This window comes from Oscarella lobularis, chromosome 4 (assembly GCF_947507565.1).
Source record: "Oscarella lobularis chromosome 4, ooOscLobu1.1, whole genome shotgun sequence".
Classification (NCBI taxonomy): domain Eukaryota; kingdom Metazoa; phylum Porifera; class Homoscleromorpha; order Homosclerophorida; family Oscarellidae; genus Oscarella; species Oscarella lobularis.
In genome coordinates this window covers 3,401,985-3,427,050 of record NC_089178.1, presented here as the reverse complement: position 1 = coordinate 3,427,050, position 25,066 = coordinate 3,401,985, and the positions used below count along the sequence as shown (strand labels likewise).

Genomic DNA, 25,066 nt, shown 5'->3' with positions numbered 1-25,066 from the left:
GTCTGGCTTCGCGCCGTTACAAGGAAGCCTCAACAAAGGTACGTGAGGCCTCTATTTTGGTAGTCGAGATTCCGCTTGAAATCTGTTTATAGTACACGTAAACGCATGTGGGTTCGTAGTGATGCCGCGTTAGCCCACATTGTCTTTTACTAAATCCCATGTTTACAAAAGGCGAGATTCATTTCAGAAAAAAATCTCAGAAATACAGTACGCGGCACGACGCTAAAGCAAAGGGGAGAGGGGAGGGGGAGGTGAAAAAGAAAGAGGGGAGGAAAGAGAAAAAAAAATGGCTATTTCTATAGTTCATATAGGTGATTGAGAAATTGTAAAGAGAGAGAGACGTCAAACGAAGGAGATATGCAGAAGCTTTTTCACCCGAACACAGCACACACAGCACACAGCACACTGACACTCACACACACACACACTAGTAGTAGATAGTAATAGAATCTTCTTCTCTAAGGATGAGAACAAGGAACGACGGCGGTGGCGGTGGCGTGGTGCGTGCGTGCGTGCGTGCGTGCATGCGCGAGCGTATTACGCTGCCGTGCCAAAATACGAAAGAAGTGAGACCTGTTCCTTGGGATTGTCTAAACTAACGGACGGATAGACTTCGTCAGCGTAGAGAACGAACTCCGGTTCAGCCTGAAACGTCTTGCCGTTCTTGAGCCACTGTACGGTACGATTGTCCATGTCTAGCCGCACCGATATAATATCGCCCGTATCGTAGCCGCGCTCGGAGCCGCGCGTATCGGCGACGTCGCGCTTTCCCGTGACGATATTACCGTCGCTTCGTAGCGCAATTTCGTCGGCGCGAAACGGATGGGGCTTACCGTCGAATATCTGCGGGCATCCTTCGTTTTTCCGTCGCGCCGTCACGACGCCGATTTGCATCCAACTGCGACAGCGCGACACGTCGACGCGCACGCTCCACGCGTGTCGACCGCGCGTGAATCCGCTGCTGGCGCGCGTTTGCCCGTTTGGCAATTTCATCAGCGTCGTACTGTAGCCTTTTCCCACGTACAGCGCCGTTCGATTGTCGTCGAGTAATTCGACTTGATTCTGACGATAGGCCGGATCGAAGGTCACCTGTTCGATGACGGGAGGCTCGTGTTCCACCGATCCTTCGATGACCCACTGTCTTAGCGACGAATCGACTTCGGCGAGAAGTTTCTTGTTTTCGGGACGTTTTCGCTTCGGCGGATTCGTCTCGTCTTTCGTTAGGCAATTGCCCATAATGTGTAGCGAGCGCGTGCGCACCTCTCTCGACTCTCGACTCTCGATTCCTATGCGCACTCGAGCTCGTCGAACAACTTTCTCCCCCTCGCGAGGCTCTCAGCACATTACACGCCGATTCTCGACGACGTCCTGGCCGAGATCGATTTCTAACTAATCTCGGACGCACCTTTCGACGGCCACGAAACACCAAATAACGTCGCAATTCGAGGAATCCACGGGACCCACTATGGCGGAAAGAACGCTCAATGCGCACGCGTTGTCAAAACGCCCGAATAAGGAAGAGCCCCACCCTAGGGCCCACCTAGTCGTCTTTATGAAATCACCAATGAGATCACGTCGTAAATCCATTACACAGCGTCCTTCTACTCTACATGCTCATCTACTGTCCTAGCTTTCCCGAAGACGACCACTTTGCTCGTATTTGCTCTCGTTTGGCGCTCGAACGAGCTCGCTCCGCCTGACGATTTGCCTTCGCTTCAGCGAGCGCATCGGCAGCGGCTGCCGCTTCCGCTTCGCGCTCGCGTTCCTGTCTCAATCGAAGCGCCTTGGCAACGTAGTGCGCTGCTCGCAGACCCTCGAGCCATCTACCGAAGAAAAATAATAGGTCACGTATAAAGATCGGAAAATCGGGCGACAAGGATGTGACTTCACTCACTCGCCACTAAGTGCTGCGTCTGTGGTTTCCATCACCAGATCTCGACCGACGCTGCTGCTGCTCGAGCACTCTATCTTGATTAATAATTTTCTAGGTTCTAATAATGGAAAACGAGAGTTTTTTAGATTTGATGGCGGCGGCGGCGGCGCGAGGAAAAAAATAGCCGACCTGTCACTGTGGGAGGATGCTCGATTGATTCCACTCGATCAACATCGGACATTAGAAAACTGCTCGACTTATCACCTTGGTATAGCAAAAATGAATTATATATACAGCTGTCTAATGCTGCATACGTAGTCTGCTCAGACTCATTGTTTGGCCAGATGCAGGATCTGACCAGGCAATTGTTATGTTGCCTCCATAGTTTGACAACCAGAAATGTCTGTCAGCCTTGCTCTTTCCATCACGGGTATACTTCACAAAAGTCGCACCTGTGGTTTCCAGATTAAACTGTATATATAATGGGGGGGGGGGGCGTGGTCGTCAGCACCTTTCTGCAAAACGTTGGCGTGTTTGAAATAGAGGGCGTGACAGTAGGAGCAGGTTCTCTTGCCGCGATAGGCGGGAGCGCATTCAGGTCCCAACAAAAAGGAACACTCTCCGTCGAACACGCCACCGCAAAATCGACAATGATGTCTTCGATTAAAGAAGCCGAACTCTCGACGACATTTCGTGCAGCGCAATACTTCCTCGTCGGGAATCCAGTCTTCCTGACGACATTCTTCGGGAAAGAGAGCCATGTAGCTCAACACCGGCGCACCCCCGCATTAGACAAAGGCCACGCGCGCGCTAGTTTTGTCGCCATGTCAAACGCAAACCCAATGGAGCCGTCCGACGCGCCGAAAAAGAAGCGAAAGAAGAAAAATAGATCTGTTCTCGACGACACCTCGCAGAGCGTGGAGCTGCACCGCGTAGAAAAGCTCGAAAACACGCTCGCAAGCGAAAACGAAACGTCTGCGGCGTCACGCGCTTACGAAACGCGCGACAACGTCGCCGCTCAGCCAAAATCAAGTAAGAAGAAGAAGCGTTCCGCCCTCGGCGGCGAAGATTTGGAAGACGGCGAGAAACGCCGACTTCCACCGGGTAAAAGAAAAAAAAAACACGATCGAAGTATCTCCATCTTTTATTCGAACGTATCCAGCACCGATTTCCACGCTGAGCTTTCCGTCTGGCGACGATACCCTTGCATCGACGAAACGAAAACGACGAAAAGGAAATTCGAGGTCGACAAAAAGACCAAGCGAACCCGGACCTATAAAAATCGACGGTAAATACATACATAACACGTTTTCGATTGATTTTGAATTTTTTTAGAATTGGTTGTTTCACCGGAAGACATTATTGATGAAGATAATGACGTCGTTGAAAGATCTCGTCCATCGCACGCTCCAAATTTGACAAGTCAACCAGTCGAAACTGTGTTCATTGAGCGACCAGGTTCCATACATAAAGGAGGCGTGGGCGTGGTCAGTATTCTTCTCCTAGATGGAAAAGGTTTTGTCGGGGAAAATCGCTTGGAATTGCGAGGACGAGATCTTGAAGCCAATCAGCAGGAAAACACGGAACTGGCCACTCTCGATCCAACGACATCAGACCTGGCCATGGTACACATAAATAAAAAATAAAAAATAAAAATGATACCTTTATTACAGCAAGCTCTGAATTGGTTTCGCTGGTTCGCTCTACTATGCCACGGCCTTGTAGCAGGTTAATAAATACAATAGCACCGCGGTGAACTATTCTCCTACTGTACCCTTGGGGCCTCAATTTTAGGCTATAGTCTTTGGCAGTGCGTCGTAGTGTACGTTCTATCCGACGTCTCAAATCTGGAGTCAGATTTCCTTTTACATTATCAAAATACCTCGCAAGCGGTCCAGTGCGTCTACTACTTCCTTCTCGCCGTCTGTTGCGTTTCTGTACTCGATGGGTAAGGCAACCCCAAAAAGAAAGGAAACAAATCTAATTTTAATAAATAATTAGATAGATAACTCACTCGCTTAATATTAGCTTCTATGGGAGGATAAGTAGAAGAGAACCCTTCCACAAATTTTAATATTACCGGGTTAATTCAGCTATATCCAATGTAAATAGTTAATAAATAAGTTATAATAAACAATAAAAAAGATTTTCCCTTTTTTAGATATGAATCTGCTCACGCTCATTCTGATAGTAATTTTCTAAGAAAGTTTCAGCTTCGTCCAAGCTATACATTGGCAATACTCGGTTTGCTTTTTTCAACGCAATTGCCCCCCTGCGCAACGCTTAATTCCTTCTCAAATTAGTTTACTTCATCGGTATCGTCTTCTCACTGAGCATAGCGAGCGCAGATTCTCGCATTAGTCTCTACGAAAGGCGTCCAGATTTATGGTTAAACTGCAATCACGCGCGAAGAAAGACTAATAATATTTTTATATATTTTTATATAGGACTGATTTCCTTATTACACCCAGTGATAGCTCAATAACGGACTGCACTCTCACGTATAACGATATGTGCTATAAAGACGAAGGTGCTTCGAGTTCTCGTCTGACGACGTGGCGAGCGTTAAATACGGTTCGAGCGGCATGTGGCCTACTTGGCTGGCTCCTCGTCGCCTCCCAAGTCCAACGAGTCCACCCGCCAGGTAGGAATCAATACAATAAATAGACTAATAATGATAGTTTTTCCAATAGATTACTTGTTTCATCCAACGAGAGATAATAACGAGTGAAAAGGAAAAGAGAAACAGAAAAAAAAGAAAGAGAAATTCCTCCTATATAGCTGATTCTAAAATTTCTAGACATTCTCTTTCCTAAACTTTCTGAACGAATGACCTCGGGAAAATTCCCATGTTGCCACGGGAACGTCCCTCCAACCATTCTTCGTTCACCTCCACGGTCACCTGGACGACGTCGCCGGCTCGAAAGCCAAGATCTCCGACCTGCTGAGCGTCGTAATCATACAGCGCCTCCGCTTCATAAAGGTAAGGAGTCCCAGAGGTACCGGTCTACTTAGAAACAAATACTATACCAATACCACTTAGTGCTATTATAGTGAACCTTTTCTTCATACACCCACAGGGTTAGGTGTCCGTCAAAGACAGTTTTCCACGTGTCTTGCATGTCCGATTCGTCTTGAATGCATATCAAATGGGTCTTGTCTTCTCGCCTGGAGGGAGGAGACTACAGTCGACGCGTTGTTTCTCGTCGTTTTGCTTACCATAATGATAATGCCTTCGCTTCCACGTTGAATTTCTTTTTCGCTATCGACGTCATGTCGGTCAATGAAGTCCCCGAAGCAACTTCGACAGCTCGCGTGTCTAGGAAATGCATCTTGACGACCACAAGACGATCCTTGACGAAGAAAAAAAATATTAGCTAAAGTAAACACTCCTTCATCTAGATACTCACTTTCAGCAAGGGGCTCTTTCTCATAGGCGACCTTCTTCCCGGACTGGGTGAAGCGCGCGGCGACTTGTTGCCTGGCTGGACGCCTTCGTTCTTTCTCGTTTCAGTTGGCTTGAAAGCAGACTGAGGTCCAGGCGAAACGCGACGACCTGATGTCATCATTGCAGGCGGAGCCGAATGCTTCCTCGCAATTTCCACGAGGTACGACTCTGGAACGAGGCCCATCTACCACCCCAAGAATAAATCGTTCTGTCTAGGACGCTGGGGAATATACCTCTTTTGTTCTTTTATTGATCGCCTTGAACCAACCATCATTTCCTCGTTCTCTCACAGAAACGATGTCGCCTTCTATCATAGCAATTTCCTGGTCTGTCGACGGGCTGAATTGATACACTGCCTTGAAGGTGATTTCACCCGTTGTAGGTTCATCATCTTTTGGAGATTTGATTCGTTGGGTTGAAGTGGCGGGCGGTGATATAATTGGCACAGGAGATCGCGCCCTAGGTGAAGCGGGCGACGCAGCACCGCTTTTTCTCCCTAAACCAGGAGAAGGAGCCCTCTGGGAAAAAAAAAACAGTGACAAGAGGTGAGACGTTGGGTGGGTCCTCTCTCCTGCCTTGGCCCCTTCGAATCCAGCTGTCCGATCTTGATCCCAAGACGTCAACACTTTGGCGTGGCCCATGTACTCGGTACTACGTCCAATCACTTCCGTTTTATAAGAAGGGGGTTTAAATAGAGCCTCTGTTGGCAGCATGTATAAATCAAAGAGATCCCCTTTCTAGTAGAAAAAGTCAGACTTTAATCATAATGTTTTTGTGAGATAGTCTACTTTGGCTGAAGCGAGAGCTTTGTCTGCTATATCATGTGCTGCCGTCATTTTATCATCGATGGCATTCTCTAGACTCTTTTTTGCTTTGTCACCGTCACCGAGGAAAATGTAGTTAAGGGCTTGGTTGTAAAGTACCTTGAAAAGCAAAATGATGATGCCATTGATAGTTCAGAAGTTATTATTATTACTTCTGAACTGTACAATTTGACGGGCATGCCCATCTGCTTATAGTCAATAAGTTTATTTCCTCTGAGCAGTTTGAATGCTTTGTCAAAGTCATCTTGAGCAGACTGATAACTGAGAAAAAAATCAAAAGGTAAAATAATGGGATAGACATTTTACTAACTCTCTCAATTTGTGCTTGACTATTGCTCTCTGGAAATAACCGACAGCGAGATGCTGATCCTTCTTGACGGCAGCGTCAAAGTGCTAAGACAGAGGACAGACTATATATATGCCCAAAAAAGGAAGGAATCAGGTTAAGTGCAGGGTGTGCCGCTAAAGGGTGGTGACACCTACGCCGGAAATGCGTTCCCCCAGCGAACACGTAAAATCCGGTCGGCGAAGGACACGAAAAGGAAAGAAAGGCCCTCGTTCTGTACGAAATACCTTGACGGCGCATTGAAAGCTTCCTTTTCTGAGACAGATCGTGCCCATGTCGAATAGGACGTAGCATCGCGGGTCGACGATCTTTTCAAACGCTTCCATGGCCTTGTCAAAGTTGCTCTGCAAGGCCGCTCGAACGCCTTCGTCCCAGCACTGAACGATTTCTAATTGAGTCGACATCGTGACACGGAACACGGAACGCGAAGATCGACGCTCCGCGCATGCGTTAGTTTCGCACGGGATACCTACCGTTGTCGCGGTAACGGTCTAAAGGGGATGGAGCACATAGGAAGTTCGTACGAAGGAGATCGAAAAAATGGACGGTAGGCTTCGTGCGTTGTTTCTACTATTTTTGAGAATTTTTTTCTTTAGAATGGAAGGCAAAGGAGAGTACAGTTTTCCTACAGGAACGAAATACGTCGGTGAAATGCGCGACGGAACGTACGTCGAAAATGGCACGAGTTGCGAGGCTCATCTCTTATTCAGATTTCACGGCAAGGGTACCCTATTTTTTCCGAACGGCGCCAAGTACGAAGCAGAATGGGAAAACGGGATTGCGAAGCGAGAAACGGTAGAACAGATCGTAGTGTAGAGTAGACTCGTTTCGAGTATGTTTTCACCTAGGAAAAGTACACTTTCTCTGACGGATTGGAATACGAAAACGAAGAATGGCCATACTGCGATGTACTCGATAGGAGATTTTATAAGGAAATCTGTCATGGACTGAAACCAGCTGGCAAGAATTATTAATTAAAAAAATAAAAATTCCTTTCATTTGATTTTCTCTTTAGGTCGGTCGCAGCTGACGAATGAAGAACCGCCCAAAGCGATTCCTTTGGGATGGTACGATTGTGGGGATGGTTTCTATAATCCTAAAAATCGAGTTGTGTATGATTATGAACGGGAGTTTCTTAGAAATGCAGGTCAGTTTCAATTTTTCGGAGATTTATTCTTTGATCCCTTGGTTCTTAAGACGACGAAGAGCACGAATGGATTATGACGAATTGCCGAAAAGGAGTTTCAGACTATGAATAAATAATATATAGCTGTCGACCTAGATAAATATTTTCTCCCCCGAACAAGGAAATACGGGTTCTAGTAGCGCACGTTCGTTTTTCCGCAGAATGGCTGCTGCTGACGAAGTAAGATTAGAAAGAGCAAAGGAGAAAGAGGGAATTGGTTTTCTGTTTTTCGAAGACGGTCGCAGATGATCGATCGGCTCCGGTTGCAGGCGTAACGGAGTCCTACGCAGTCGACCACGAAGACGACGTTCTAAAAAACGAGAAAATACGACAAGGTGAGCAATTCAAACAGTTAAATCGGAGAAAAAAACTCTACTGTACTGTCCTTCCAATGCGCTCGACGTAATCATGAACTCACGGGGGAATACCCTGGGGACTCATTTTCTAATTTTGATTTTAGTGTTTGCTTGTTCGTGGAAATGTCGAAGTTCTTTTGGAGGTTTTGATGGTCAGATCGTTATCACCGATTCCAAGCTCATCTTTATTTCGTAATGAGATTTTTATCCTTTTTCAGAGTTTTTTCTTCACTTTCTTCTTTTTTTTGAGATAGTGATTTTGGTTCTGTCGCGGACATTCCTTTTAGTTCCATTCATGACGTGTACAAAGGCAGCGAATTTACTCCCTGCTTAATTGTGGACGCAGGAATTCGAAATAAAGTGAGTTTCGTTATTAATTAAATTAATCTCTTCGTTTCATTATCAATATAACGCGATGTATCAGTACTGCTTCATGAAAGTTGCAGATGCCGACAAGATTCTCAACTCGATCCAAGCAGCTCTTGAAGAATATTCACTAGCACAAAGCACAGTACAGATCGATAATGATGGCGTCATTATTGGGACCGACACAGCTCAAGAGGAAAACGTGAGCATCATTTCGAAAGAAGAAGAAGATGAACAGGAAGATGGCGAGGTGATAGGTGATAAAGAAAAAATTTTCGTCGACGAGAAAGACGTCGAGGAAGTCAAGGAGGAGAGTCTAAAAGAATCAGATAAAGACAATGATGATGAGAAATCTGCAGAGAACTGGATTGACGTCAATAAATTAGCCGGATTGGAGAGTGTAGCGAGTGCAGACAGTGATGGTGAGAAAGACGTGGACTTTGACGAAAATGAGGCAGGAGTCACTGGTGAGCCTGCCAGCCTTGGGGCTGCGGAAGATAAAACTGACGACTCGGGGAGTGGGGAGGTTAATCGCGTTGAAAGAAACGTAGTTGATAAACAAGACGAAGAGATTAATAAGACTGCGGAAGAGGAAGTCGATGAAACAGAAACAAAAGACGAAGATGAGAAAGAGGAAATTCAATTATCTAAGGAGGAGAAATTTCCACATGATTCGGAAAAGGAAATAGCAGAGGAGCAGAAGGAGGAAGTCCGTGACGACACGGCGAAAAAATATTCAAATGAAAACACTATTCCATTGTCTTCTAACGACGAACTGAACGATCTTGGTCTCCACAACGAAATGCTAGAACCTAACCAAAACGACGACGTTGATGCGACGTCGTCTCGCCTTGCCAGACTACTTAGCGAAGGCGAAGCCGAAATTTCCGTCTCAGACGAATCCGAAGAGTCTTCGAAAAGTGACGAAAATTTCAACGTTGATAAAGACGTGCGAATAGTTTTTCCACGCGTTCCATGGCACGCACTATGATATCTGGAATTTTTTATAGGTGACAGCCGGCGCATCGGAACCCAAGGAAATGCCCTTTTGTGAATTTTTCATGGCAGGAAATTGTAGAAACGGTTCGGCGTGTCCGTTCAATCACGGGTAAAATCAGACAAAGAACATATAAATCTTTGTGATATTTTTTTCTGTTTCAGCGATGCTCTACAATTGTCTGACATTGTAAAGGACTCGGACTCGGACTCGGAGTTCGATGGTATTATGAATCACGACGGCATGTTGCCCTTTGCAAGACTGTTAAAAATGATGACTCAGAGAATGAATCCGTTTCAAAAGGCGAGTCCAAATCAGTGTATATGCGAATCTCTTCCTTACTAGTTTCCTTACGCAGAGGCCACTTCCCTCTGTGCTCAAATGCTTTCCCCTAATCTTTATGCCTGAAGCGCAGCCCGGCATCGAGCAAACAGACAAAATTACCGTGTCTTCGGCGGTTGCGATGGGACTGGGAGGAGGAGGAGGAATGCTACGTCGAGAACCTATAGTAATATTTTCAAAATGAGCGAAAAAAGAACGTCGCGAGAATTCTTTTACTGTAGACGCTACGACTCGAAAATGCGAAGAATCCGGACGTTTTCGTCTTCTGTGGAATTGGCAATGTTTTTCAACAGGGCGAACCGGATGTCGCGTTCATACCGACGTGGATGATGGAGCGATTGGAGATCGAGGAAGGCGACGGTGTCAAGTTTTCGCCGACCGAATTACCGAAGGGAACGTTTGTCCAATTCAAGCCCATGTCGTCAGCATTTTTGGTGAGTATATTACAAGAAAAAGCATTATTATTATTGAGAATTTCACTTTTGCGATAGGGAATTCCGATGGAGTCGAGACAACACATACTCGAATTTCAATTGAAACGATATCACGTAAGATGACTACTGAGTAGATGGGGTTCTCCTATTTGAGCCGAGTAGACCCTAACAGAAGGCACGATCATCACAATATCATACGAATTGAGCACCTATTCTCTTCGAGTACTAAAATGTGAACCAGAGAAAAGTCAGATAAATGCCGTTGCACGCAAAACCAACAGCCGCTGATATCTTTGACTTTAGGTATATGCATAACAGACGTAGACCTCGCGACAGATTTCACCGAGCCAGAAGACTTTGAGGAGGAGGTATACTACACCGAAAGAGACGCTCTTATTCAAAACAATCACTGTTTATATAGTACGATCCTCAACAGGGTCAAGCCCAGAAAGTCGAGCTCGATCAAATAGTAAGAGGAACCATAGCGAAAGGCGGTTACAGACATTTTGTTATGGTAAAAAAAACTACTCATTTTTAAATAACTCTAACCCCCATCCCGCAGTTGTCTCTCGTCGGATCGCTGCCTTCTCGAATCTGCGTCAAAGTGACGGCGAACGCGGGAGATCCGGATTTGTTTTTGTGTCAAGAATTCAACGCACCTTCGCGCGAACGCTACACGTGGTGCTGTCAGGACAACGGAGACGTTTCCATTGAGGTCGGCGGAAAGGAATCTTCCTTCGATCCATCCAAGGTTCGTCTCGACGAGTCGTTTTGATTTCTTTTAGAACGCGTATCGATTTAGCCACTTTACGCTGGCGTCAGCGCTCTTCTCGAGGAAGCCGACTTCGCGATCTCTTTCAAAAGATCGGACACGTCGGCTGCAGCGCGAGGCAACGACTTCCGTCCATTTATATACTGAAAATTCAAAAAAAATTTCTTTTCAGCTCGCTCTTCTAAATTGGAAGGGCAGTCTTTGCGAGGAACGACCGCTGATGGGACTGACGGTCCCACCAAGGGCTCCGTCAATCCTGGCGACAATCAGTGCCGTCATTGCGGGACTTGGATGGCTCCTTTAAAACTCGTCATGCATGAGAGACATTGCAGTCGATTGACGTTTTGGTGCTCGCTGTGCAGGCAAGTCAATTTCATTAAATAATTAAATACTTAATTAACTTACGTGTTGCTCAGGATTTCGATGCCGAAACACATGAAGGAAAAACACGCGGTAATTTTTCACGAAGACTTGTACTGCAGTTGCGGCGTTTCGTTGCCTCAAGTTCTTCTACATGAACACCAAAAGCAAGAGTGTTCCAAGAGACCGGTGAAATGCTCCAATAAGTGGTGTCGCTTGGTAGGTACAGGAAAAAAGAGAGAATTAAAATAGTAATTGGATTTTTTTCAGAGCTTTCCTCTCGACCAGCTGCAACAACACGAAGCAGTGTGCGCTCAGCATCCCGCCAACTGTCCTATATGCGAAAAGGTGCATTGGAACGCGTACACAATAACAAAGACGCGAATTCTTCCTTTTTTCTTAGGAAATAAATAGCTGCGACTTGGAGTCTCACATGGAGACAGAACACGGCGTCGACACGAGAGACCTCGACTGGCAGAAACCACTAAAAGCTCAGGTTAATCAGATCTACTCTCTTTTAATTAACAAACAAAATACACGTGTTTCTAGCTAAAAGATTATCTTTCTGGAAATCCGGTCGCAAGACCCGACATTTTCGCCGCTCCTCATTCGGAAACGGAACACAAATCTTCTTCTCCTTCTCCTTCGCCGTTGCCTTCTCGTCCTCGCATTTTACCGAAACTTTTTTTCGGAGACGAAGAAGACAACATAGAATCGCATAGTGGTGGGTTCTTTCCTTTCTTCAATCGCGCTTTGGAGGCGAGAAGAGACAGCATGGAAGCTCGCAGAGGTAGTCAGGATTCGGATGCCGCCGCCGCCGCTGTCGCTGTTAGCTCATCGTCACCGGTGCCGTCGTCATCGCCGATTTTTCGTCTCAGATGTGCATGTGGGAGAGGATTTTTTCACGAAGACGATCTACAAGTTCATCAGGTAAGAGAGAGAGAGGAGGGGTGGAGACTTTCTAGTACTATTCCCTATAGTTAACCGACTGCAAAAGCGAAACGAAGCCAGCCTATATATCCAAATTAAATAGTTCCGCCGCCGCCGCCGCCGATTCTGACTTCGTCACGCCCCAAGAGCCGCCGAATCGCACCGCTGAAAGATCAGTCTCTCCTCGACCGCCGCCGCCGTCATTTGGTGTCGTCGATTTGGATCCAACTGGAACAGATAAATTTTTGCCGTCGGCAGGGTCGGATTCTGGCGTCTTTTCCGTGGCAAGTCGACCGAAATCGGACGAGGAAAAAGCAGCTCCAGTGGCTCCTCGTCTCGCTGGAGCTGCGACGGCAACGGAACAATCGTCGCCGCTATTGAGAATGCCTACAAGCGCGTCGGCTTTTGGACACTTTGAATGCATATGCGGAACGATGTTCTCTCGCGAAGACGATCTTCAAGTTCACCAGGTAAATTTCGTAGCACAAAAGAATGACAAAGCGTGATAGTTTTTGTTTTCAGTTGACAGACTGTCAACAGAAAGATACATTTTTGTCTATATTTAATGAAGGCGGCGGCGGCGGCGGCGGCGGCGGCGGCGGCGGCGGCGGGGCCGGGGCCGGAGGCGGTGATCCTGTTCCCAATGACTCGAATGAAGCTTCTTCGGCTTCGGCTCTCGAGTCTCCGTTGCCTCGTGATTTTCCTCGTCGTGACGACGGCTTGGGTTTTGGAAGCAGTTCAAGACCGCTTCCTTTTGATTCACCATTGACATTTGGAGGCGTTGGGGAGCGATATTCAAGCTCACGTCTCGGTTCAATGAGATCTCGAGGTCCGAGTCAAATGTCAGCGAAACCGTTATTCGGCAGCTCACCCACAGTTGGTATGACAAAACAGATGGCTAAACTTGAACGCTTTTATTTTTTTTGACTAGCTAGCGACGCCGGAGAACCACTGACAAGAGAATCTGGCGCTTTTCCGTTGCCAAACAGTGGCGAATTGCGCCAGGATATAGGAGATTTTGGTGTTGGTTTTGGAAGCAGACGCCAAGCGGCGGAGGCTCCCTTCACCCCTCCTCAGTCTCCGCCCCCCGTCGATGCAACGGCCATCGGAACGTATGAATGTAGCTGCGGCAAAACGTTTCCCAAGATACCCGGTTTTGTCGAAGACGTTCAACTGCATCAGGTTAACATAGCTGTTCATAGTTATATAATTATTAATTTAAAAATGTCTATTTTAGCTGACCGATTGTCCTCATAGATCAAGGTATGAGCAGGCGACTGGAAGCGAACTTTTGGCTTAGTAATTTCTATTTCGGTACATTTTGCTACATTGTAATTGCTATTTAGGATGACGGATTAGCATACATTTTCGAGTCAGCTAGAGCACGCTAACAGCAACGTCATATCTCAGAACTCAGCCAGAATGGAAGTAACCGTGAAGACATTGGACTCCAAAGTGCACTCCTTCAAAGATCTAAGCGAAGACGTAAAATTCAGCTCCAAAAACACGTCTCCGGGACCCCATTCTCCCTATCCTCGCTTTCGATAGATAACAGTCAAGGAATTCAAGCAGAAAATCGAGCCAACAGTGGTACGCACGCGCTCTCGCCGCCATGCAATCAAACGTCGACCTTCTTTCGATCGTCCCAGGGCGTTCCCGCCAGCATTCAACGACTCATCTTCCAAGGAAAAGTCCTCAAAGACGATCGACCCCTAAAGGAGTTCAGTAAGCGAAGAGAAAAAGGGAACGGGGGAGATTTCTTCAGCGCAGCGACGTCATCGTAGGCGTGGCAGGAAAAGTGATTCATCTCGTCGAAAGGGCACCACCGGCCAGCGGTAAAAGCGAAACTCACATTCGACCATTCCATATAAAGATAGAATCTCTTCGAAGTTCGTAATCCGACTAATAACTCGCAAGAGCAGGGATCGGCTGAGGAACCACGTGGACATCCACGTCCCCACGCCCACGCTCACCATCACCACCACCACCATCATCACGGAAGTGGCGGTAGTAGTGGCAACATGGCTGGTCTCTTTGAATCATTGGATTTGCCCACCAGCATGGTTAATATGACTCAGGTGAGACTATATTACAATATATAGTTGAGTCATATACTGTATGTGTTTTTTTAGAGTATTGTGCAGGGATTGATGTCGTCGTTTTCGCCGTCCCAGGTCAGCTCATCGAGATCGGTATAAAAATAGAATGTTAGAGAGAGAAGCTTTTTAATTCTCCTCAGTCCGACGGTCATTCCGTGAATGTTCAAATCGACGTAAGCCGCGAAGAGCAGCAACAAGAACAGCAACAAGAACAGCAACAAGAACAACAGCAACAGCAAAGAGAACAACAACAACGTCAGCAACGAGAGCGAGATCTACGAGAGCAGCAGCAGCAGCAACAACAGCTACGAGAGCGACGACAACGACACCAAAGACAGCTTCAACAGCGACGCAGAACCGGTCAGATTTCTGAGCGTTTTGTTGAGGCGCGTAAGTGTCTGAGTAACGCCACGAGAGATCGCCAGCAAATGCCGGTATAAGGAAAACCAACCTAGTTGCTTTTTTTTTGTGATACTTTTTGCTTTTCCAAGCCGGTGACTGCGGACGAAATTATTCAAATGGGCGAACAGTGCGAAGAGCGTTTTGAATCGGCACCCGAAGAAACGGAATCGATGCCACCCGGCCAGAATCCGGAGTAAGGAAGAAAAAAAAACGAACGATGATGTCTAACGTCTTTTTTTCTAAAGCTTCTTTGCACTGAGCCGCATTCTCTACAACGTCACAAAGCTCAACAGACAAATGGATCCCGTTCTGAGACAACTAGCAATGTGTCTTCGCTTTCCCAATCGTTTGGTAAGTAAATCAAAAAAATTCGAAAATCGGGTTATAGTTTTATATATAAAGAATCACATCAATGTCAGTCTTGAAGCGGACAGCCTAGCAATGGGCGCCAAAGAATATTTCTACCACGTTGGCCAATGTTTTCGCTTTCTTGGCGATTGCTGTCTCCTTCCCAGCTCCGAAGCGCCGGGTCTCACACCGGGACGCATATTGGCGTCGACGGGTTTCGGCGCCGGGCCGCCGCTCAATCATCCCTTTCAGAGAATGCAGATCGAAATGGAGAGACGACGTCTCGCCGAAATGGCGGCCAATTCGCCGTCGCGCGAGGATCACGTACAAGCGAGAACGCAGACGGAAAACGACGACGATGACGAAGACGAAGAGTCTGTCATACATATGGAATTTCAAGGTTTAGAGAAAAAATCCACGTCACGCAAAGTCCAAGATTTTTTTCTGTAGAAAGAGAAGTGCCGTCGAGTCAAGACGACAATGAGCGCGAGAGAAGCGAAGATGACATGGAAATTGAAGATTCTACTCCTTCTCATTCGGGTCCCAGCATAGAAGTTCGACTCAACGTCGTCCAGCACATTCCTGCTCAACTTGCGCGACATCTTCTGAGCAATATGCCAGGAGGATCTGAATGGACCCCGCCGGCGTCGGCTTCAGCGTCGGCGCCGCCTCAACAAAGGACTTCTTCAGATGGCGAAAGCGGTCCTAGTACTACTGGTGCTCCGCCGCCGTCGTCTGGCTCGGAAAATCTCGCCAATGTCGTGCAGGGAATGTCCCAGCGGATGTTGGGAGCCGTTCTGTCTACGATGGCTGGAAACGAGGGTAAGAATACGCCGTGGAAAGTCATTGTACAGCTCATAGAGTCGCGGCTATAGATGCTCAAGCTCAAATGTCCTTGCAACAGATGTTTGCTAACGCATCTGAAGGCCTAGTGGAGCTAGATAGCGAGAACAGTGAGTACATATATATATACAGAGTCATAATAGGGCACTAGAAGAGCTCTTTTTTTCAGCTGTCGTATCTCGTCTGATTGAGTGTATATTGGAGAGATTGACAGTAGTGCAGGCAGTTCAGATTCTACAAGGTCATTCTTCGCTTCTTTTTACGTGTTTTCTTTGTTTGAAACTCGTTCAGGCGACGTTGGGCCTCTTACCCAACTTCAACCAAATCTCATTCGCTTTCTTCAAAATGAGTTCAACGACGGGCAAGACATGACAGCCGAGGAGACGTTCGAGGCACGTCGCGTAACAGCATACACGATAATCATTTCTAAATTACACGCGCGCACAGACTGTCTACGAAAAAATGATGGATGTCTTGAGAGAGTACACAACGGAATTTCTGGTACAGCTCATAAAGGGGGGGATACGGTAACGCTGCGCGCCTATTTGCTGCTTTTTATCATTATAGATAGGCACGACGTCTCGTCGCGGTATATCAGCTCAACGTACAATAATGAACGTACTCAAAAAACCCGTTCATCAAGTCGTGACCATTATCTGTGCAGAACACGGTAGGAGAGAGATTTCGCGAGTTCTCCTCGCCATTGTTTCTCTCAGACGATCCTAATGCCTTTGGAATTGCAATCAAACAGTGGTTCCGACGGACAATGGGTCACTTGGCCCAAGCCCTTGCTCATAGCCTCGAGGGTGGAATGGCGTCGGTGGAAACTCTGCTCAGGAGACACATAGTAAGTTATTTTTTTCTTTTGACTTTTCGCCACACTTTTCTTCTTTCTTAGCTGGGACCAATTTCTACGCCGCTTTCAGGATTTTCTCCGTCGTTTCAGGACTTCTTCTATAACATTTTCTTACGGCAGTTTGTCTCCGCTTACATCAACGAATACCCGTGCAGTCAAGGAGAGCTCGACGCGTGGGCGGCGGCAACAGATGATGTTCCTAAAGAAAAAAAGAAAAAAGGGAAAAAGTCGAAGGAAGAGCCGTCCGTGAAAAGCGAACCAACGAGGGTACGACTCCAAAAGACGTGGGAACACGGATTCGCGTAATTTTTGCTCAGGAAAAAATTCGAGCACCCAATTGGGTCGACGCCGTTCCTGACGAGCTTCCGGAAGTGTCAGAACAAGAGGAATGGCATCTCGTACTTCCGAACGTAAGCCGCGACGACGAAACGTCTTTTTACTTTATCTGATTAATTAATTTACTAAGGAATGGATTCCGGTTGTGACAAGAGACGTCGAAACTCAGAAGAAAATGCCTCCGCAGAGGACACTCAGCGACGCTTATATGAACTACGTACCAGCGAAAAGAAAAAAGGTGAATTTTTTATAATCTCTTGATTAAATTAAAGGTGCAATTTTTTTCGGAAGACTGAGGTAAGAACGGTATCGGCTGACAAAGCTGCGAGCCAAGTTGTGTGCGAGGCGATCAGTTCGTCGGGACTCGCATCCGGGACGCCTATCGAAGGTCACTTCCTCTCCTCATCCGCCCAAAATAACTTGAATGATTAGTCGTCTTATCGTAGAAATTAGCAAAGCGGCAGCTGGTGCCTCTCAACTCGGCGCGGTCTATCGAAGAGAATTGGATCACCAGCTGAGACGTCGCGTGCTGAACGACCCCGATTTCGATCCGGCCGTGTTTCCCAGCGCCGCCGCCGCGTACGCGAATCCGGCTAAATAGGTGTTATTGAAAAATTTGTGTTGTGTTTTACTTCGTCGTCCTAGAAACGCGTAGTCTCTACATTGTTGATTATAATTTTCTCGCCTCGACTTTTCATTCTTGGGCCTTGTGATTAACATACGGGCTCTTCTCTTTATTCCATCGCCGAACTCTTACTCGCGGAGCCGTTTCGTCGCGTTCCCACTCCACCATCGGATCGCGCTTGTATCGAAATCGAATCAGACGAACGTCGGACGTCATCGTTGACGGGATTTCGCCCCGAAAAATGGCTCATTTCGACCCGAAGGTGAGACGGGCCCCGAAAGTCGAACGAGTCTATTCAGCGTCCGCGTAACTCGTAACTCCGCTATGCGCATAGAACGGTCCCGGCGGCGACACGACGATGGCGTACGATCTCGAAACGATTCGGGAGAGTCTAAAAGCCGAAATGCGTCGCGAATTGAAGATCAAGGAGGGCGCCGAAAACATGGCCAAAGTGGCGAAGGACAAGAAGCAGAAAGCCGAACTCGCCGCCATATTGAAAGCGTCCAATGCAAAACTGAGCGAATTACGTAACCATTTGAACGAAGTCAACGCTCAAGTTGCCGATACGGGTACGAAAAGTAAAATTTTTTCGAAAGATGTGAGGGGGGATCTGAGAAAAGATGAATGGTAGTATTATTAGAATAAGAGAAAAGGGAATTGACCTCTTTTCTCTATATATAACATATTGTAGTGCACGTAAATTAAACCTAATTAAAATAATTAAATCGTAGATCCCAGCGTGACATCACCTGGGGCTGTGGCGGCTCTCGGCGGCACGCCCAGTCGAGCTCTGTCCCGATTGGACAGACTCGAAAAGCAGATGGCCATCGAACTCAAAGTCAAACAGGGCGCCGAGAACATGATGAAGATGTACGAGACGCGCAAAGACAAGCGCGTTCTCGCCGAGGCCATGCAAATGCTCAACGATTCGAAGCAGAAAATCGAGATTCTCAGAATGAAAATTCTGAAAGAGCAAGCGAGCGGTTTAGCGTTGACCGAAGGCGGAGACAACGACGAAAGAGACATGGCGGCGGCGACGGAAGGACTGGCGGGAAAAAATGGTGACGTCATAGATGAGCTGAATTTACGCATCGAAGAACTGCAGCATCGAATTGAGATCGAATCGCGTGTCATAGCAGGATGTAAGAATATTTTGAAAGCGTTTCCGGATAAGAAGGCGTTTGCTGAGGTGAATAGATCGTGGATTCACGTGAAGAATCTCTTTCATTCTCTCTCCTAGGCGCAAGGCAAATTGGAAGAATCGACGCAGAAACTCGAAATATTGCGACGATCGCTGGAGTGTCGCGAATCGGAAAAAGACGGCGGTTATACGGAAATTTCAATTGATACTGGACATCGTATTCATCATACAATCCAGTCCAGCGGCGGCGTGTCGCCAAGACGACAACGCGTGCAACCCACTTCCGCCGCCGCCGCCGCCGCCGCCGGGAGCGGCACCACTCTATTTGGCTGTACGGCGACTCACATTTCCAAGACAGCACTCATGACCGGGACTCTCTACCTGAAATTAATTGGCGTCGAGGATTTGCTCGAGCCGGCGGCGACGGGGAGAGTGAGACGATCGAGCGGCTCCATGAGTATGCCGCATAGGGGTTTCACCGTCAGCGGCTCGGCGACTTTGTCGTTCGACGCCTTTTCGTCGTCGTCGTCGTCGTCGCACACGCGTTCGAAAACAACGAAACTGAAACCGTCATCTGATTCCGTGCAGGGTAGGGGGCAGTGCGAGAAGACCCATTCCAATAAATTGACTCGCTCTCGCCTCTTTAGGTCGCGGCATCAAAGCCGTATTGAAATTAGATCAAAAGGAAATTGGTCGCACCGTGTGGAAACCGCAAGGTTCGAAATCGTGGGAGCAATGTTTTTCTATTGAACTTGACAAGGTAATTACCTCGGAGGGGGGGATTGAGTTTTTCTATCGTTTCACACTCTAGAGTCGCGAACTTGAAGTCGATCTGATCAGCCACGTGAACGGATCTCTATGTGGCTTAGTTTACCTGAGATTGGGCCTTTTTTTGGACGCACAACATCATACGCTCACGCTACCCGTCGAACCTCAAGGCCAACTCAACGTCGAGGTACGACCATCCGAAAATCTCTACGCGTGACGTCACTTTTCTCAGGTTCAATACGAAGAACCGCGAGTCGATCGACAACACGTCAAATTGAAACGCCAAAAACTTTTTGTCCTAGGCAAAGGCAAAGGTAACCAAGCCAACAGAGCCACCTAATAATAATAATTATTATTATTATTATTATTTTGAGGTGGTCGTAAGTTTTTGCGAGCCGGCGATTTGAATACGAACGTGGCGGCTTGGGCTCGCATGTTAAAGCGCGCCACACCCCAAGTGTGCACGACAACGTCGACAACGAGCCCCCCTAAAGCGTCCCCGTTTCATCCGGCAACCAAAGCGACGATTCATCCTCGAGAGAATGATTCCTCCGCCTCCTCGCTGTTGCCAGGCAACGTCGAGAAGCAGCCACAATGCGCTTCCATGACGACGCGCGAATCTCTTCAATCAGCTATGCCGAAATCGAGATCAGCCGTCGCTCTTCCACCGGATGAGGCGCTTCCGTCTGAATTAGCGTCAACTGGACAAGAATCATCATCGGAGTTGTCCGGAAGACAGAGTCTTGATATACAGGTAAACGTTTAATGGACTGTTTTCATTATGTACGAGAACAATTTCGTTGTTTGTTGTTTTTAGTCGGCGTTGGCGGCGTTTAGTTTTCTAGACGATTCGACTCTGATAAATCGAAGTTCCGACTCTGCTCTTTTGGAATCCGTCCTGTCGACGTCATCGAGAGTCGTTTCGACTTTGATAGATAACGACAGCGAAGAAGAAGAAGAAAAAGAAGAAGAAGAAGAAGAAGAAGAGGAAAAAAGAAAAAATGTCGGCGATACGGAGGCCAAAGCGGCGGCGGCTATCTCCCCAACCGTTCCGTCAGCACAGTCAGTCAGACGCGCTCTGCAAATTGGACTCATTCACAGGTACAATATTGTAGCGCTGGGCAGCCTGTGGCCACGAGCGGAGTCTCGCGACATCGAACGATGGACAACTATAATTGCGTAGCCGTTCTTGGCAGGGGACACTTTGGAAAGGTAGCTGGGATAAGACGTTGGGGGAGGGGAAAAGGCGCTTTATTCCCCTTTAGGTTATGTTGGCTGAGGATAAGATAACGAATGAAATTGTTGCCATCAAGGCCCTGAAAAAGGGAGATATACTTAGTAGAGACGAAATTGAGAGGTAAGCTCGCGAAGCTCCTCTAAATGGTATTAAATATCTCGTCCCATTAGCCTAATGTCAGAGAGAAAAATATTTGAAATTGCTAATGAAATGCGTCATCCGTTTCTAATCAATCTATACAGTTGTTTTCAGACAAAGGTTGGTTCTATTTGCCCCCCCAGTCTGTAGTTCTCACTCTACTCGCGCGCTCCGCCAATTGATAGGATCACGTTTGCTTTGTAATGGAATACGCGCCGGGCGGAGATCTCATGATGCACATACACACCGACGTTTTTAGTGAAAAAAGAGCCTGGTCTGTAAATAAATAGATTGATACGAGAAGTAAATAGATAGAGCATTGACGTTGTTTAGTTTTTATGCTGGCTGTGTCGTCCTTGGTCTTCAATATCTCCACGAACGCGGCGTCGTGTACAGGTGTGTAGAACGAAACTGTAGTCTCCGTTTTCCTTGTAATTTTCTTCCTTGTAGGGACTTAAAGCTAGATAACTTATTACTCGATGAAGACGGCTACTTGAAAGTAGCCGATTTTGGACTGTGTAAGGAAGGAATGTGGCACGGTTGCAAAACGGGAACGTTCTGCGGAACGCCGGAGTTTCTCGCACCAGAAGTATGTAATACGAGTTAAAAAAAATCATATATTAAACTTCAGTGCGTAGGTTTTGACGGAAACGTCATATACTAGAGCTGTCGATTGGTGGGGCTTGGGGGTTCTCATTTACGAAATGATGGTGGGCGAGGTGAGGAAGAGGAGATAGGGCGTTGTGTGGGGGATCTACGGTATGTGAAAAAATCTAGTCGCCGTTTCCTGGCGACGACGAGGAAGAAGTTTTTGATGCCATTGTCAATGACGAAGTTCGCTACCCGAGATATTTATCAAATGAATCGATTGCAATCATGAGACGGGTATTGTAGAACGTAGAAGGAGCGTTCGTCCTTTACGCGTAGAAACGTTTTGTACAGTTGCTACGTCGAAATCCCGAGAAACGCTTAGGTGCTAGTGAAGCGGATGCGGAGGAAGTGCGGAAGCAGCCGTTCTTTCGGGTTTGTAGTGCTTTTTTGCTACGTTACTGGCGCTCTGATCGATCAAATTTAGAATTTGAATTTTGATCTATTATTGGAGCGGAAAGTAAAGCCTCCATTCAAGCCTACTATTGTGAGACCACTTCATACACGAAAATTCTACAAAGTATCGTCTTTTTTTTTCCGGATAGAAATCCATTCGTGATGTTAGTAATTTTGACGACGAATTTACGTCCGAAGTCCCGCGTCTTTCTCCTCCCCAAGAACCCCGAATACTCACAGAAGATGAACAGGTAAAACAGGGGAAATATCTTATACTAGTACTTCACATGTGACGGTGAGCCACCATAGGAACTTTTTGCGTCATTCGACTACACAGCAGACTGGGTATAAGCTTTTGTTATCTTCGTAACTGTACAGGGCTCTCGCTGCCCCCCCCCCCCCCCCCCCCCCCCCTCCCCCGTAGAAATCAATTGCGTATTAGGACATATTTTCAACATTTTCTCTCTGTCACATGATATATTTGTGAAATAGCCAATCCCAACACAAAAACAAAGACAAAGAAACTACAGTTAATATGGTACAGTCAACCTCCCCCCCTACTCATACCATTTAGAAACGTCCTCATAGGCTATTCCCTCCACAGCGCGACCCTTCAGCGGTCCCTCATCAATCTCAACGTCAACGCAATAATTATCAATATCCAATTTCTTTAAGACGGCTCGTAATCCCCGATAGGCGCCGTTTAAGATCAGCACCGGTTTTCCGACGGCGGGAATGACCGTCTCAAGGTGAGCCTGATCGACTTTAAGCACGTCCCCGCTATCCAGCATTTTGACGACCCCGAGAAAACGATCCTCGACATTGCGAACGATTCCCTTGCGCTTGTGATAACGATCTCCCAACTTTTTGTACACGACTTTGACGACAATGTTTTCGAACAGCCAATTGTCGTGCTTTTTCACCTTGGCCCTTTTCTTCTCCTCCATTTCGATAATTTCATCCAAAGCGGACCGTTTTCTCGGGTCAAGTGATTTTTTCTGATCCGTCGTCTTTTTTGCTCCAGAAGCGAACACGCTGATTGGTTTAGGAGGAGGAGGAGGCCCTGGAACCTCTTCCTCCTCTTTCGACGCCGCAACAGCCCCGCCCCCCAATTTAAAAGCGATTTTTCCCTCACTCTCCTCATCACGTTTCAACTCCGTATAAACGACTTCCTCCGGGCTTCCAGACTCGGCGGCTCCCTTCTCCACCTGACGCGCAATGAGCTCCGCCTCTCGTTCCGCGTCGTCTTTCGCCATTTTTTCCCTTTTCTCGCGTCGCGCTCGTCCCTCGGGATCCTTTTCGATGTATTGGAGAAAAAGACCCTTTTCCGTCTCGTCCACTTTGCAAATGCCTTCGCGACCGAGAAAGCGAACGAATCCCGATAGCGTCGTCCATCGGGTCGAGTTCATGTGAAAGTGATGCTTGTCTTTGATGTATTCTTGATAGACGACGTTCGAGTGGACGCGCGTCGTGCCGAAACTGTGTCGAAGTAGGCGCATGAAGTCGGCGAAGAATTCCGAGCTGAATGCGTGGATGTATTTGCCCGGATTTTCGCCGACGAGCATCATTTGGCGTTGATGCGACTCCGACATCGTGTGGCATTTGAATCCGTTCTCGTCGCGACACTGTTTCTGGCACATTTGACAGTACCAACGAAGCTTTTGAAGGCCTTTTGATTTAATGCGATTCGATATCGCCTTCGGACTCAAAAAATCTGCCTTCTTTCCCATCTTTTTGGCGACGGTAAGTTGGCGTCTTGGCGTCCCGGATTAAAACTCTCGTGTCCCGCATGTTCGTCATTGCACGCCTTTTCTTTTCGGTGTTTCTCCTCGTTGAAAGCGTCCAAGCGACGAGGACGATGAGCGACGGATCGATTGGGACGTCGATACACTCCGATCACGTGGAGGACGTGTACGATGTCCCCATGAAAGCGATTATTCGTCCTTTACCGTCCGAAGTGAACGAACAAAAAGTCTCCTCCCTCATGAAGACTCTTCAGGTTAGCTAACCTTCTAAAATCTACGCAGATTTTGCACGAAACAACTTTTATAGTCAGATCGATCTCGGGTTCCCCCGATCGATGTTCTGTGGATAAAGGGGCGTGACGGCGGAGATTACTATTTTTCGCTGGGCGGTTGTCATCGCTTTGCCGCTCACCAAAGGCTCGGTCTGCCTACTGTTCGCTCGAAACTAATTCGAGGAACAGTGAATGATCTTCGCGTTTATATGGGATCGTCGACTCCTGATATTTAGATTATTCAGACAAACAAACGCTTTGGATAAATACAGCTAAATATGTGCCTGCGATAGTCTTCTTGATTTATTTGCAGGTACACATAGCCCACAAGAAAGGAAAGATCAAAAATGAAGACATAAGGTACCCATAAAACATATTTTTTATTTTTTACTAATATTTCTTAGATAGGCGTTGGGGTCCTGAGCATGACCCCGTCATGAAAAACTGCTCCGGGGTCCTGGGCAAGACCCCGTTAACAAAAACTGCCCGCGGAAGAAGAGGGGAAAGCCTGTTCATTTTTTCATTTTTATTGAAATAAAATTTCTATACCCTACCCTCTCCTCCATGACGGCGGCAGCGCACGCGGGGTGCACCACCCCGCCGGTGTCCTAAACTAACCTAAGCTAACCTCTTACCTACCTAGCACGCGTCAGGGGAGCAGCAGGGCGTGCGAATCATGTTATGCGCCTAACTACACATGCACCCGCTCTACGTAGAGACTACTTAGTCATCATAGCCAAAAAAGCCTCTTCGTCCAGTTAATTTCTCTTCAGCAGAAGACCGCGTTATCTATAATCCTGCAAGAAAACGAAGGTATCTGCGATGAGACTCGATCTCTTTGAGTTTCTTACCTGTTACGCAATGCTTGCGTATCGATACGGCAGTGCTTTAGTGAGAGAAACAGTTGGCCTAGGAGGAGGCAAGAAAAATCAGTCAATTCGCCTGAGCAGCGCCGATTACCTATGAAAAACGTGCGTG

At 47.2% G+C, this 25,066-nt stretch overlaps 8 protein-coding genes across 10 annotated transcripts; 5 read left to right on the top strand and 3 right to left on the bottom strand.

Moving 5' to 3' along the window:
* Nucleotides 1-139: 139 nt before the first annotated feature.
* Nucleotides 140-1,490, bottom strand: LOC136186173 (uncharacterized). The gene has a single exon (XM_065973435.1). The coding sequence runs from the start codon at nt 1,234-1,236 to the stop codon at nt 538-540; it is 699 nt and encodes a 232-aa protein (XP_065829507.1). The 5' UTR covers nt 1,237-1,490; the 3' UTR covers nt 140-537.
* Nucleotides 292-4,720, top strand: LOC136186129 (transmembrane protein 237A-like). The gene is made up of 12 exons (XM_065973383.1): nt 292-1,577; nt 1,631-2,141; nt 2,192-2,977; nt 3,036-3,161; nt 3,209-3,331; nt 3,380-3,498; nt 3,547-3,601; nt 3,668-3,821; nt 4,035-4,117; nt 4,177-4,261; nt 4,321-4,517; nt 4,567-4,720. The coding sequence occupies exons 3-12, from the start codon at nt 2,356-2,358 to the stop codon at nt 4,602-4,604; spliced, it is 1,602 nt and encodes a 533-aa protein (XP_065829455.1). The 5' UTR covers nt 292-1,577; nt 1,631-2,141; nt 2,192-2,355; the 3' UTR covers nt 4,605-4,720.
* LOC136186128 (neutrophil cytosol factor 2-like) lies at nt 4,552-6,939 on the bottom strand. Its single transcript, XM_065973381.1, has 10 exons — nt 6,719-6,939; nt 6,456-6,538; nt 6,298-6,406; nt 6,110-6,244; nt 5,897-6,058; nt 5,555-5,839; nt 5,284-5,505; nt 5,093-5,226; nt 4,933-5,041; nt 4,552-4,880 (listed from the first exon to the last, which is right to left on the bottom strand). Exons 1-10 carry the CDS (start codon nt 6,893-6,895, stop codon nt 4,686-4,688), a joined length of 1,611 nt encoding a protein of 536 aa, XP_065829453.1. The 5' UTR covers nt 6,896-6,939; the 3' UTR covers nt 4,552-4,685.
* Nucleotides 5,114-7,816, top strand: LOC136186176 (MORN repeat-containing protein 5-like). The gene is made up of 10 exons (XM_065973439.1): nt 5,114-5,255; nt 5,310-5,481; nt 5,538-5,647; nt 5,704-5,866; nt 6,367-7,038; nt 7,088-7,156; nt 7,202-7,286; nt 7,340-7,451; nt 7,507-7,638; nt 7,689-7,816. Exons 5-10 carry the CDS (start codon nt 6,992-6,994, stop codon nt 7,748-7,750), a joined length of 507 nt encoding a protein of 168 aa, XP_065829511.1. The 5' UTR covers nt 5,114-5,255; nt 5,310-5,481; nt 5,538-5,647; nt 5,704-5,866; nt 6,367-6,991; the 3' UTR covers nt 7,751-7,816.
* On the top strand, nt 7,730-13,597 carry LOC136186094 (uncharacterized). Its single transcript, XM_065973329.1, has 24 exons — nt 7,730-7,857; nt 7,913-8,012; nt 8,138-8,225; nt 8,288-8,393; nt 8,458-9,348; nt 9,410-9,507; nt 9,561-9,699; nt 9,755-9,904; nt 9,960-10,172; nt 10,230-10,286; nt 10,335-10,419; nt 10,476-10,540; nt 10,594-10,686; nt 10,735-10,923; nt 10,975-11,062; nt 11,117-11,306; nt 11,361-11,523; nt 11,575-11,652; nt 11,708-11,800; nt 11,854-12,234; nt 12,285-12,704; nt 12,757-13,114; nt 13,166-13,416; nt 13,472-13,597. The coding sequence occupies exons 1-24, from the start codon at nt 7,840-7,842 to the stop codon at nt 13,532-13,534; spliced, it is 4,377 nt and encodes a 1,458-aa protein (XP_065829401.1). The 5' UTR covers nt 7,730-7,839; the 3' UTR covers nt 13,535-13,597.
* A 9-nt stretch (nt 13,598-13,606) lies between these two features.
* LOC136186102 (large proline-rich protein BAG6-like) lies at nt 13,607-17,808 on the top strand. Of its 3 annotated transcripts, none has more exons than XM_065973344.1 (22): nt 13,607-13,719; nt 13,783-13,824; nt 13,884-13,959; nt 14,019-14,069; nt 14,125-14,312; nt 14,367-14,408; nt 14,456-14,767; nt 14,825-14,928; nt 14,981-15,086; nt 15,138-15,483; nt 15,534-15,905; nt 15,959-16,036; nt 16,096-16,167; nt 16,218-16,318; nt 16,374-16,427; nt 16,494-16,596; nt 16,643-16,773; nt 16,825-17,049; nt 17,100-17,192; nt 17,249-17,356; nt 17,410-17,506; nt 17,565-17,808. In XM_065973344.1, exons 1-22 carry the CDS (start codon nt 13,657-13,659, stop codon nt 17,717-17,719), a joined length of 2,919 nt encoding a protein of 972 aa, XP_065829416.1. In that variant the 5' UTR covers nt 13,607-13,656; the 3' UTR covers nt 17,720-17,808. The 3 variants fall into 3 exon arrangements, with proteins under 3 accessions (XP_065829416.1, XP_065829417.1, XP_065829415.1); XM_065973345.1 differs by having other exon boundaries at nt 13,608-13,719; nt 14,474-14,767; XM_065973343.1 differs by having other exon boundaries at nt 13,608-13,719; nt 14,367-14,426; nt 14,474-14,767.
* A 39-nt stretch (nt 17,809-17,847) lies between these two features.
* On the top strand, nt 17,848-22,588 carry LOC136186099 (serine/threonine-protein kinase N2-like). The gene is made up of 21 exons (XM_065973338.1): nt 17,848-18,005; nt 18,078-18,312; nt 18,475-18,932; nt 18,984-19,473; nt 19,532-19,644; nt 19,696-19,839; nt 19,885-19,966; nt 20,027-20,406; nt 20,470-20,714; nt 20,768-20,864; nt 20,918-21,009; nt 21,060-21,147; nt 21,213-21,301; nt 21,361-21,423; nt 21,478-21,616; nt 21,666-21,746; nt 21,805-21,912; nt 21,970-22,050; nt 22,103-22,162; nt 22,221-22,322; nt 22,381-22,588. The coding sequence occupies exons 1-21, from the start codon at nt 17,985-17,987 to the stop codon at nt 22,420-22,422; spliced, it is 3,210 nt and encodes a 1,069-aa protein (XP_065829410.1). The 5' UTR covers nt 17,848-17,984; the 3' UTR covers nt 22,423-22,588.
* LOC136186145 (DNA/RNA-binding protein KIN17-like) lies at nt 22,450-23,835 on the bottom strand. The gene has a single exon (XM_065973402.1). The coding sequence runs from the start codon at nt 23,799-23,801 to the stop codon at nt 22,629-22,631; it is 1,173 nt and encodes a 390-aa protein (XP_065829474.1). The 5' UTR covers nt 23,802-23,835; the 3' UTR covers nt 22,450-22,628.
* Between the last annotated feature and the right edge of the window lie 1,231 nt (nt 23,836-25,066).

Coding starts and splice junctions, on each gene's coding strand:
- LOC136186173 (XM_065973435.1), bottom strand. CDS start 1,236: ATGGGCAATTGCCTAACGAAAGACGAGACGAATCCGCCGAAGCGAAAA.
- LOC136186129 (XM_065973383.1), top strand. CDS start 2,356: ATGGGGGGGGGGGGCGTGGTCGTCAGCACCTTTCTGCAAAACGTTGGC. Junction 3,499..3,546: donor CGACATCAGACCTGGCCATG/GTACACATAAAT, acceptor CCTTTATTACAG/CAAGCTCTGAATTGGTTTCG. Junction 4,118..4,176: donor CTATACATTGGCAATACTCG/GTTTGCTTTTTT, acceptor TTCTCAAATTAG/TTTACTTCATCGGTATCGTC.
- LOC136186128 (XM_065973381.1), bottom strand. CDS start 6,895: ATGTCGACTCAATTAGAAATCGTTCAGTGCTGGGACGAAGGCGTTCGA. Junction 5,227..5,283: donor GAAAGAGCCCCTTGCTGAAA/GTGAGTATCTAG, acceptor TTCTTCGTCAAG/GATCGTCTTGTGGTCGTCAA. Junction 4,881..4,932: donor TGTGGGTGTATGAAGAAAAG/GTTCACTATAAT, acceptor GTTTCTAAGTAG/ACCGGTACCTCTGGGACTCC.
- LOC136186176 (XM_065973439.1), top strand. CDS start 6,992: ATGGAGCACATAGGAAGTTCGTACGAAGGAGATCGAAAAAATGGACG. Junction 7,452..7,506: donor TCATGGACTGAAACCAGCTG/GCAAGAATTATT, acceptor TTTTCTCTTTAG/GTCGGTCGCAGCTGACGAAT. Junction 7,639..7,688: donor GGAGTTTCTTAGAAATGCAG/GTCAGTTTCAAT, acceptor TTGGTTCTTAAG/ACGACGAAGAGCACGAATGG.
- LOC136186094 (XM_065973329.1), top strand. Junction 9,700..9,754: donor GAATGAATCCGTTTCAAAAG/GCGAGTCCAAAT, acceptor TTCCTTACGCAG/AGGCCACTTCCCTCTGTGCT. Junction 13,417..13,471: donor AAGACGTTCAACTGCATCAG/GTTAACATAGCT, acceptor TGTCTATTTTAG/CTGACCGATTGTCCTCATAG.
- LOC136186102 (XM_065973344.1), top strand. CDS start 13,657: ATGGAAGTAACCGTGAAGACATTGGACTCCAAAGTGCACTCCTTCAAA. Junction 16,597..16,642: donor CATTATCTGTGCAGAACACG/GTAGGAGAGAGA, acceptor TGTTTCTCTCAG/ACGATCCTAATGCCTTTGGA. Junction 17,050..17,099: donor TGAAAAGCGAACCAACGAGG/GTACGACTCCAA, acceptor ATTTTTGCTCAG/GAAAAAATTCGAGCACCCAA.
- LOC136186099 (XM_065973338.1), top strand. CDS start 17,985: ATGGCTCATTTCGACCCGAAG. Junction 20,715..20,767: donor CCAACCGTTCCGTCAGCACA/GTCAGTCAGACG, acceptor ACAATATTGTAG/CGCTGGGCAGCCTGTGGCCA. Junction 21,617..21,665: donor CGGAGTTTCTCGCACCAGAA/GTATGTAATACG, acceptor TTCAGTGCGTAG/GTTTTGACGGAAACGTCATA.
- LOC136186145 (XM_065973402.1), bottom strand. CDS start 23,801: ATGGGAAAGAAGGCAGATTTTTTGAGTCCGAAGGCGATATCGAATCGC.